Genomic DNA, 10024 nt, shown 5'->3' on the forward strand with positions numbered 1-10024 from the left:
CTGCACCTTTTTATTTTTCTATTTTAAACTTAGTGGCTGGTTTTACAATTCTGCTAACTTTATCCTAAAAACCTAAGTTTGGAACATTTACATTGGTTATTAATGTTATTTTAGCCGTATTCTTAGCAAGGTTTATTGTCAAGGTTTTTAAATTCAAATTACAAGTGGATAACGAACTAATAATGCAAAGAATTAAACTATAAACATTTTAATTTACAACGCTACCAGAGAGAATTCAAAGTTGGCCTTAGTTATACTATTTTTTTTATGGTAAAACATTATTCAGACTAAGCTTTATACTATAAAGTTAGTTATAAATTTTCTCATGTACTACGTTTTATATTTATTTAAGCTTTTATACCGAGAGAAATCTTTGTTCATTTTTACTGTAGTAAACTTTTCAAATTGTAAGCCACAAAATGTTCTAGTGTGTGACTTTAATTTTATTTGGATGGCGATATGATATTAAAAAAATTCCAATTATTGCAACTTACTTCAGACTATAGCATAGGTACTATTGATGTTGTTTATAAAGTTGTAATTCCACTAATTAATATGGAAGAAAATAGGATATGAAAACAGCACATGAATATCTTTAAACATTACTCTTAATTATAAATAAGGTTTATAATTTAAAAAAATCAAAGACTCAATTAAAAAGATACAAAAAAATGATGTTAAAATATTCTAACTCTTTAAAATAAAAATATTTGAAATTCAATTAAAAATTATTTAAAATTTAAACTCAATAAAAATTTATATTTAATGTGTTTTGTATTAAATATATTTATATTTTATTACAATATATCTTGTTATAAAAAAATTATTTATTTCTAATGCTTATATTAAAAATAAAAACAAAATTTAAATTAGTAAATTTTAATCTATAATATAATAATAATATAGTAATTGTTTTATATATTATATGAATAAAAATTAATTATTTTTTTATTTATAAAAATTTTAAGAGCTTGTTATATATATATATATATATATGATGAATGTGATATATTTTTTTATGTAAATAATCTTTTAAAAAAATCTAATAGTTAATCTATTACCTTTTTTGTTATAGTCCAAATTAAATGCTTTTTATTGTTTTTAGAAAGAAAATCTTTTGAGAAATTTAATAATATGTGATGAGGAACACCGAATAAATTATACAGAAACCAATTAAAACATAACATAAAAATATTTTTAAAAAAAGACGTTTTAAGCGTCTTTATCTGTGGCCTCTTTTAATCAAAGCAAGATTGGAGAAACAGAGAAAAAGAGAAAAAAAAGAAGAACCTTGTCTACAACATGAGAAAACCTATACATTACACAAAGGGCATGACATATACATATACATTGCATCAAGGCCTAACGTTGTGATTTTGCTCTCACTGCTGATTGATTATGCAGCAGTATAATTCCAAAATTGGCATTGAATTAAAATCCAATAGCTGGATGATAACATATTATTTTATATATTCTATGGATAATAATTTCCATATCAATAAAATTGACTTCTATTTCCACACTAACCTTATTACCATTAGCTTAAATTGTCAACCTGTCACACGTATCCCACCACTCAGATTTTCTCTCGCATTAGATTATTTGAAAGGTTTTAATTCAACATCGAGATTTTATTTCCTTATTCATTATTTGAACTCTATTACTAAGAATTTGATTAATTTAGTTCAAAAAATCAAAGATGCATTTTCTAATATATATTCATTAGGAGGATTCAAACGTTATATTATTAAAAATAGGATCACTTGATTAACCCAATATTAGTATATATATTAGGCTCCAAAGTTAATCTAAAAATAATATGTTTGTTTTAGAATTATTATTTTGGACATCTTAACAGATATCATGCAACCTAAGCGAGGGATGAAGCCATGAAGGGGGAAAAAAAATCTAAATAACTATGTCCTCATCAAATAACAACTAACCCGAGATACATACGATGATATTTTGGCATCCCACACCAACAATTTAATCCAACTGGCCAATGAGTAATAGTTCAAATTGCATAGTTTTCCCATACTCAATTAAAAGGTTGCGGGTTCGAGTCACTTTTTTTTTTTTTAAATAATAATAGAAGAATAATAATAACAATAACAATAACAAAATAAGAATGGCAACAACCCTTAGAAAATGGCGGGACCAAGTATGTGTTCCAGCTCTTAAGAACCACCCTCCACACCCAAACATAGCATCCTCCCTCATTCTCTCTTTCTGGCACTCTTCACATTTTAAGCCTTTTCCGGTTTTCTTCCCTAATCTCTTCCCATGGCGATATAGGAGGCTCGTTTCCACATAAACACCACTTTCAACACCACCACAACCCTAAAAAAGAATTAATATATAAAAAAAGAAGAAGAAGAAGAATTGTATTCTTCTTCGAATTTTATTATTACCACCGCCACTGCTACCATCGCCAAAAACAATTCAAAACGCAGCATTCTGAATTGTGTGAACCAAGTAAAGACGAAACTCCCAAGGCAACACAATTCAGAACTCGGAGTTTTGAATTGTGAGCCTCTTTTCGTCCATGGGAAGCTGCATTTCAACGCATGGGAATAATAATGTTCCACGTAACAAAAGATCCAAAGACCAAAAGGCTTCAAGTCCAAAGAGCCACGTACATAACCACCATGGAAACGAGTACTATGAGCCTTCAACACCGTCGCCCGTGCCGCGAAAATCCCCGGTAAACGTTCGCGCCATCAATGTGGTGACAAACCCTACTTCGGGGAACATTTTTGACCGGTACCAGTTCGGAAAAGAGCTCGGAAGGGGCGAGTTCGGGGTGACTCATCGGTGCGTGGATCTGAAAACCGGCGAGGCGTTCGCTTGCAAGAAGATCGCAAAGTCGAAGCTGAGAACGGAGATCGATGTGCAAGATGTGAGGAGGGAGGTGCAGATCATGAGGCACTTGCCGAAGCACCCTAACATTGTGTCGTTCAGAGAGGCTTATGAAGATAAAGATGCCGTGTACCTTGTCATGGAGTTGTGCCAAGGCGGCGAGCTTTTCGATCGTATCGTCGCCAAAGGCCATTACACCGAGCGCGCTGCTGCTAATGTTACCAAGACCATACTTGAAGTCTGCAAGGTACCTGTTTGTTGTTTTGTCTCTTCCATATTTTTTGTTTGTTTTGTGCATTTTTAACCTATGAAATAATCGTACATTCAATCACTCTAACATATATAGTTTAAATTTTATAGTCTTATTTAGAATTTAATTCAAACATGTTTTTTCTATATATTTATAGAAAACATGTAAGTAGATATATTTCATGTGTTAAATACATGTATAATTTGATGTATTATACGAAAATATATAGAAAATGATATTTATCCTCTAACTTTCGAAGATGGCCGGAAGTAATTAATTCGCTTTTTTGTTGTTTTCTTGGTGGAAATGAACATGATAGTCATTTGTTTGGTTTATTGTGATAAGTTATTTGAACATTGACATTATCTCATTTTGACTTCATATATATTACCAATCTATTATTAAATGAGGCGTGAGTCTGTATTTCATTTGATTTCGAATGAATAAGTTAGATATTCATACGAAATTTGATAATTATTATATTCAAATAACTATGCTCAAATATCAAATAGTTGATGTACGTTGTCTTAGGGGTATATATATATATATTCACAAATACACTAGTATATTAGCATATGGTTCTCTAATAAGACATTTTTTGACAACCATGCATGCAAATGAAAAATGCACTAGAATGAGAGTTTTCTAGGAGAAACTGAAGCATATATATATTCACATGGTTGATGTTGAAACAAAGGTGTAAAATTTTCATGCCAACTAGTGGTTAATGGTTGCTAAAGAAATTTTCAGATTCCTTGTTAATTGTCGAGACAAAGTGTTCCAGAGTTGGTGCTCTGGTGAATTTTTGTACATGATGTCATCAGCCTATAGGACATTGTTATTGTAACTTTTTCATTGCTTAAGACACTCATCATCTAAGCATTGATTCATTTTGCAGGTGTGCCATGAACATGGCGTAATCCACAGGGACTTGAAACCTGAAAATTTCTTGTTTGCAGATGCAAGTGAGAGCTCCCAATTGAAGGCTATTGATTTTGGCCTTTCCACATTTTATACACCTGGTAAAGTTTCATGATGTTATTATTTCAGTGCCAATACTACGTACTGTAATATGGCAATTGTTTTCATAACTATATAACAAAACTTTACAATGTGGTTACAGGCCAAAGATTTAATGAAATCGTTGGAAGTCCCTATTACATGGCTCCAGAGGTTCTAAGACGTAACTATGGAAATGAAGTTGATATATGGAGCACTGGCGTCATTCTCTATATTTTGCTTTGTGGAGTTCCTCCCTTTTGGGCAGGTACTTTCTGTTTAGTTTTGAAAATGTTTGTGTTACTCCTTTTTTCTTGAATTTATTATCTACTCACCATTTTATTATTATAGAATAGAATGAGTTCTGTAATTGCATATGATGAAATGATAACGAATATTGAGAAAATTGAAGTCCCTTTCTTCAAAGGTTTGTTGTCATATATATGTGGAGCTGCTTCTAATTATGAGATTGTAACTGATACAGAAACTGAGGAAGGAATTGCACAAGCAATCATCAGGGGTCATTTGGACTTCACAAGAGATCCTTGGCCTAAAGTTTCAGATGAAGCAAAACACCTTGTTAAGCGTATGCTTGATCCAAATCCACAAACCAGGATAACAGTTCAAGAAGTCCTTGGTATGTGCTTCAAATTCACAAATCATTTATTTTAGATGACTATTCAAATAATAGGAGTTGATGTTAATTTCTTTACTTACGTGGTTATACATGATTAAATGTTTATATAAAACATGTTTACACCAATAAATTCGGGTTGGTTCCATCTTCCATGAGAAATCTGTACTAATATATATTTTCTTCCACTTGAAGACCATTCTTGGATACTACATAGGGAGCATGGTAGAAATGTTTCCCTTGGAGACCAAGTGAGAAATAGGATCAAGCAATTCTCCTTAATGAATAGATTCAAGAAGAAGGTTCTTAGAGTAAGTTTTTGGGATCCCCTTTTAATAGTTTACTAATCAAAATGTGGATCTTAATCTAAAGTCCTAAATTACTGTCTTGTCTGCTTCACAAGGTGGTGGCTGATAACCTTCCTGATGAGCAACTTGATAGCATGACCAAAATGTTCCATATGATGGATAAGGACAAGAATGGAGACTTGTCGTTTGAGGAGCTCAAAGACGGCCTTGCAATGTTTGGACACACAATTCCTGATCTTGATGTCAAGATGCTGATGGATGCTGTAAGTTCTCTATAAAAGTTTTCTGTTTCTTTCAAGTTTCATCTCTGCATCGATCTACAGAGTTATTTCTATGATATCATTCGTACGACGATTTGTTTTTGTTGATGACATACAGGCAGATGTTGATGGAAATGGCACCTTGAACCGTGAGGAATTTATCACAATGAGTGTTTTCCTGAGGAGGATTGGAAGTGAAGAGACTCTGACAGATGCATTCCGTGACTTTGACAAGAATCAAACCGGATTCATCGAGTTTGACGAATTGAAAGAGGCTTTATCAGCTGATGATGAACACACTGATGAGCAGGTGATCACAGACATCCTCAATGATGTTGACTTAGACAAGGTAACAAGAAATTCTTAGCTACTCTCAAAAATACAATTCTCATAACCTTTTAGGTCCAACATAATGTTATATCTTTGTTTTTCATTTGCTGTTCTGGTTAAAAAGGATGGCCGAATCAGTTTCGATGAGTTCAAGACAATGATGAAGTCAGGAGCAGATTGGAAGATGTCGTCTCGCCAGTATTCAAGAGCAATGCTAAATGCATTGAGTTTCAGGCTCTTCAAAGACAAATCTGTGAAGGTAACTAATTAAAACATGATGAGGAGGTAGCACAGGTTCTCAGTTCATGCCTCCCTGGAAATAGTTAAGAAAAGTGACTCATGATGATGATTCATGCAAGGACTGCAAAAAACCCAAATGTGTGCATGCATGCTGCAATCTTTTGAGGTTGTGTACAGTTGGGTTCTTTGACAAGTAAAACAAAACCCCCCAATATGAAGTGAGGAGCTTGTCCTATTGTAATCATTGTAATTTTTAATTTTTTGTTGGTTTCTTAATTGATGTGTAAGTCATTTGATTGGGTAATGCAAAAAATAGAGAATTTCTCTTATAATTACTCCATAGCTACTTGCATTACAAGCAACTTAACTATGAAACCTTCATATTTTTATTGCCAAGTGACAGACCAAATTTTCATTTTAGTAGAATTAACAATGTGCTCTGGTTGTAGCTAACCAAGCAAAATAAAATTGTCAGTGTAAACAAAAAAGACCAATGAACCATTTTCAGTATCAGACTAGTGTGTAGAGACAATGTCCTTGGGTTTAAATTCACATTAATTCAAAATTTAGTACATTATATACTTTTAAATCAGCATAATACATACTTTTTAAATGTATTGGGAAAAACGTTATTTAATCACTTTGTTAATGGTGTCTGTTTTCACTAAATTTTGACACAATAATCTATTTTTATAGCAGTTATCAAATGGAAAGTATATCAGATCTTACACCAGTACCAATAGATCCCACCTTATGTTAAATTGTTAACACGGCCAATTTGGGAAAGAATCTATACTTCATCTAGCAACCAGATCTGTTTGTTTCTTCAATCATAAATGACTAGGGCTCAAGTAAACCTACATGATCGATCCCACTGAAGATGAATGAAACTAGAAAATGGGAACTTAGATTCAAGTAAACACTTTCCATTTCAATATAACTAAGTGGTATCATAAGTATTTCAACCAAAATGGTGAGTAGTGAGGACTTAAGCAAGACATTAGACGAGACTTCTTAACAAAGATTATCATGACTATGAGTGATTGAGACTTATTCTATTTTCTGTCAATAATCTTCTCCAAACCATCCTCCCACAGTGAAACAATGTCAAGATCGCAACGATGTAAAGGAGAGGAATGCCAACAGTGCAACCCCCAGGAGCCAAATTTATCAGAGTCTAAAAGAAAGAAACAGCAAGTCAATGAAATCAATATAGTTTTAAGCATTCATTGGAGGTAAAGAATAATAAATATCATAAAATTACTAATTTAATTAATAACATTTCAAAATATATTCGTACTTTCGTAGAGGATTTTTCAGTTATAGTTTCAATTACATATCCAAATTCATGCATACTGATACAATGTATTTTGTGAGCAATTCAAGCTTGACTCACTATGTTTGGCTTGATTAGTTACCAAATAAATATGGCATTTTTGATCCTCAATAACATAAATGCATCGATGAACTACTTTTCTATTTCAAGATCCCAAATCATTGAAACTATGTCATTTGATTGGATTCTACAGCTCATTATTTGGATAAGAGGTCTAACATTATCTAACATTTTTCCATCATTTCTATCGCACTGGCCCTAAAGCACTTAATATGTTGGTAAGGGAACAAAAGAAAGAGAAATATTTAGAAACTTACCATCCTAAATTACGAGAGTACAGTGCATAAATATTTTTGTAAAGGATGAGGCTTTACCAGAACTCCTGCAACCACGTGAACAATGGGAACAAAATACTCGTCCACTTTGTTCCCCTCAGCATACCCATTAAATGCGATGACCATCGAGAAAGTATGGATTGTGACGAATGCAAGAGCAATAAGGGCTGCAATATGCATACATAAAAAAGGTGAACTGATCGGAAAAAAGAAGCAAAATATTGAAAAGGCTACATCTATATGCAGAATCAAAATATTTAGGTACAACTGTTTATGCACAATTACAAAGAGATATATATATATATATATAACAAAGATAGAAAAAGTCTACTTCAAGACTCGTGCTACAGATTCACATCAAAAAAATAAATGTGCAGTTATGCCTGGGGTATAAAATTTTTCGAAAAGTTTTTGAAGCTGCAGAATCCCATGCCATTCATATACAAGCATGCAAGAACATGTACCAGGGAAAAAATCTCACCAGAAAGAAGGAAAAATGGAACCTTCGAACATTGGTCGACAAAATAAGTAGCAGGACCAAAAGCAGGAGTCAATACGCTGATGCAGAAGAACACAGCATGCGCGACACCATGACCCAAACCACCAGCTGCAAGAAATATGCAATTAAGATACAGCAGTAAGCAAATGGTCCGGAAAACAGATGCAAGCACGGATCAGGAAAATAGGCGAAAACGAAGGCCTCCAATTTTCTTACCAAGCGCTATCAGCATCTTATCCGTCAGGAACAAATGTGGTTTCGCTACTCTATCAGCAAAAGCATCTAAAGTATCTTCCAACCTCCTACACAACATCAAATGACCAACTTCCCCAAATTTAACATCAAAATAGCATTGTATTGCACAGCAGTAACTTAAGCACTAGAAAATTTCCTCATAAATAGTTTCCAAAAGACACAACATGAAATGAATAACAGCTGAACCTGCACTTGCAAAAGTAACAGCATATGTGTATATATAAGCTTACTTGTAAATTTTCCAGAAGAGAAGGCGAAGGACTTCTTGAAAAGCAATGGATGAGAGTATAAGTATAGCATATGGCCACCATGAAGTAGTTTTGAGTGGCAGAAAACCTCTCCATATTCCAGACAGTGCAATCAAACTCATAAGCCACAACAGTGTACTGCCACAAAATCAATCAAATACACAAAAAGATTCCAAATTCAAATTTCAAAGTCATCATTTGTCATAGCAATAATATCATAGCAATGCAATTTATCTCGACTGAAAAACCCTAACGTGAAATAGCAATTCAATAGGTCATGGAGCTGTAACTAAAATAAAACTAAATAAAGAAGCTATTTTTCTTAAGATTTAGGATATGGATGGGGAAAAAAGAGGGGTACCTGGAGAGAACAGTGAGAATCAAGAAGGGCTTTTTGGAAATGACGGAAACGAAGATGGAGAGAGAAGGTCCTAGAGCTATCAGTGCGTAACCGATTCCCGCAGCTACCGTCATTGCAAATCAATCTGTCTCTCTCTAAAAGGAAGAGTCTTCCAGTTTTCCGAGCTCAGTTCTCTTCAGTTTTCTGTTCAACACTCCTCCGTAAGAGGAGCATCAGCACTGCGATTCGGATCCGGATCCTGAATTTGGGTCGGAATACTCGATTTCATTTCATTAATATTTTTAAAATAATATAATGAAAGCCCAGTTATATCCTATTTGAGCTCTTTAGGGCCCAGGATGTTGAATACCGGCCCAAATCCTAACAATAAACGAAATAAGTATACTAATCCTAACATGCTTATTAATAAATAGGTTTAATTATTCTGTTGGTTCTATAGTTTTACAAAATTTTTAATTAAGTCTCTATGTTTTTTTTTTCAATTGGGTCCCTGCACTAATTTTTTTTATTAGATTCCTATCAAAAGAGATCTAATTAAAAAAAATTGATACTAGGACTCAATTAAAAAAAATATATAAAAACTAAAATAAGTATACTAATCCTGAATATATAATGTACATACTCTTAGTTCTTTATCCAGGTGATTACGTGTTCCAGTCTCAACTTAATTAGAATCAGAAAAAGCATTCGTAGTTAGTCATTTACCCTTAATTAGATTATTATCAAATAGAGTGAGAATGATAAATTATGTCCGCGCAACCTTTTTGTGCTAGAGGAGCTTTCTTAACATATATCAACATTAACTACGCAACCAGGTTTCAGTATTAGAGGAGTTTTCAACAAAACATACATCAGTATTCATGTGAAGCTATGTGCAATGTTAAATGTGAAATAATAAGGCTAGCATACTGAGCTATATATATATATCTTAGGGGACATTTCAATTATTCCAGGAATACGGGTGTTCTAGTGATTTTAATTATTGATCTCAACTATATATTTATTATATAGTTGAGATGAATGACTAAAACTATTAGAACACCAATACTTCCGGAATACTTGGATCATTGGGCTAACGCTTCTTGTTAGGCCCAGACTTTTTGGGCTTGG

General features: G+C 33.1%; 3 protein-coding genes across 3 annotated transcripts in view; 1 reads left to right on the top strand and 2 right to left on the bottom strand.

Annotated features, from left to right (window-relative positions):
• Positions 2202-6174, top strand: LOC107632310 (calcium-dependent protein kinase 24). The gene is made up of 8 exons (XM_016336005.2): positions 2202-3106; positions 4008-4131; positions 4233-4376; positions 4593-4745; positions 4938-5053; positions 5146-5313; positions 5429-5659; positions 5765-6174. The coding sequence occupies exons 1-8, from the start codon at positions 2546-2548 to the stop codon at positions 5909-5911; spliced, it is 1644 nt and encodes a 547-aa protein (XP_016191491.1). The 5' UTR covers positions 2202-2545; the 3' UTR covers positions 5912-6174.
• On the bottom strand, positions 6606-9157 carry LOC107628994 (gamma-secretase subunit APH1-like). The gene is made up of 6 exons (XM_016331655.2): positions 8915-9157; positions 8536-8691; positions 8267-8352; positions 8033-8158; positions 7591-7718; positions 6606-7057 (listed from the first exon to the last, which is right to left on the bottom strand). Exons 1-6 carry the CDS (start codon positions 9025-9027, stop codon positions 6914-6916), a joined length of 753 nt encoding a protein of 250 aa, XP_016187141.1. The 5' UTR covers positions 9028-9157; the 3' UTR covers positions 6606-6913.
• Positions 9653-10024, bottom strand: part of LOC107628993 (endonuclease III homolog 1, chloroplastic) — a gene marked incomplete in the record, with an annotated part of 4284 nt that continues 3912 nt past the window's right edge. Inside the window, 1 exon segment of the mRNA XM_016331654.2 lies at positions 9653-10024. Coding sequence (XP_016187140.1) covers positions 9987-10024 — 38 coding nt within the window.

The sequence above is a fragment of the Arachis ipaensis genome, chromosome B03 (assembly GCF_000816755.2).
Source record: "Arachis ipaensis cultivar K30076 chromosome B03, Araip1.1, whole genome shotgun sequence".
Lineage (NCBI taxonomy): Eukaryota > Viridiplantae > Streptophyta > Magnoliopsida > Fabales > Fabaceae > Arachis > Arachis ipaensis.

Coding starts and splice junctions, on each gene's coding strand:
- LOC107632310 (XM_016336005.2), top strand. CDS start 2,546: ATGGGAAGCTGCATTTCAACGCATGGGAATAATAATGTTCCACGTAAC. Junction 3,107..4,007: donor CCATACTTGAAGTCTGCAAG/GTACCTGTTTGT, acceptor TTCATTTTGCAG/GTGTGCCATGAACATGGCGT. Junction 4,132..4,232: donor TTCCACATTTTATACACCTG/GTAAAGTTTCAT, acceptor ATGTGGTTACAG/GCCAAAGATTTAATGAAATC.
- LOC107628994 (XM_016331655.2), bottom strand. CDS start 9,027: ATGACGGTAGCTGCGGGAATCGGTTACGCACTGATAGCTCTAGGACCT. Junction 8,353..8,535: donor CTCTTCTGGAAAATTTACAA/GTAAGCTTATAT, acceptor GATGTTGTGTAG/GAGGTTGGAAGATACTTTAG. Junction 8,159..8,266: donor TAAGATGCTGATAGCGCTTG/GTAAGAAAATTG, acceptor TATTTCTTGCAG/CTGGTGGTTTGGGTCATGGT.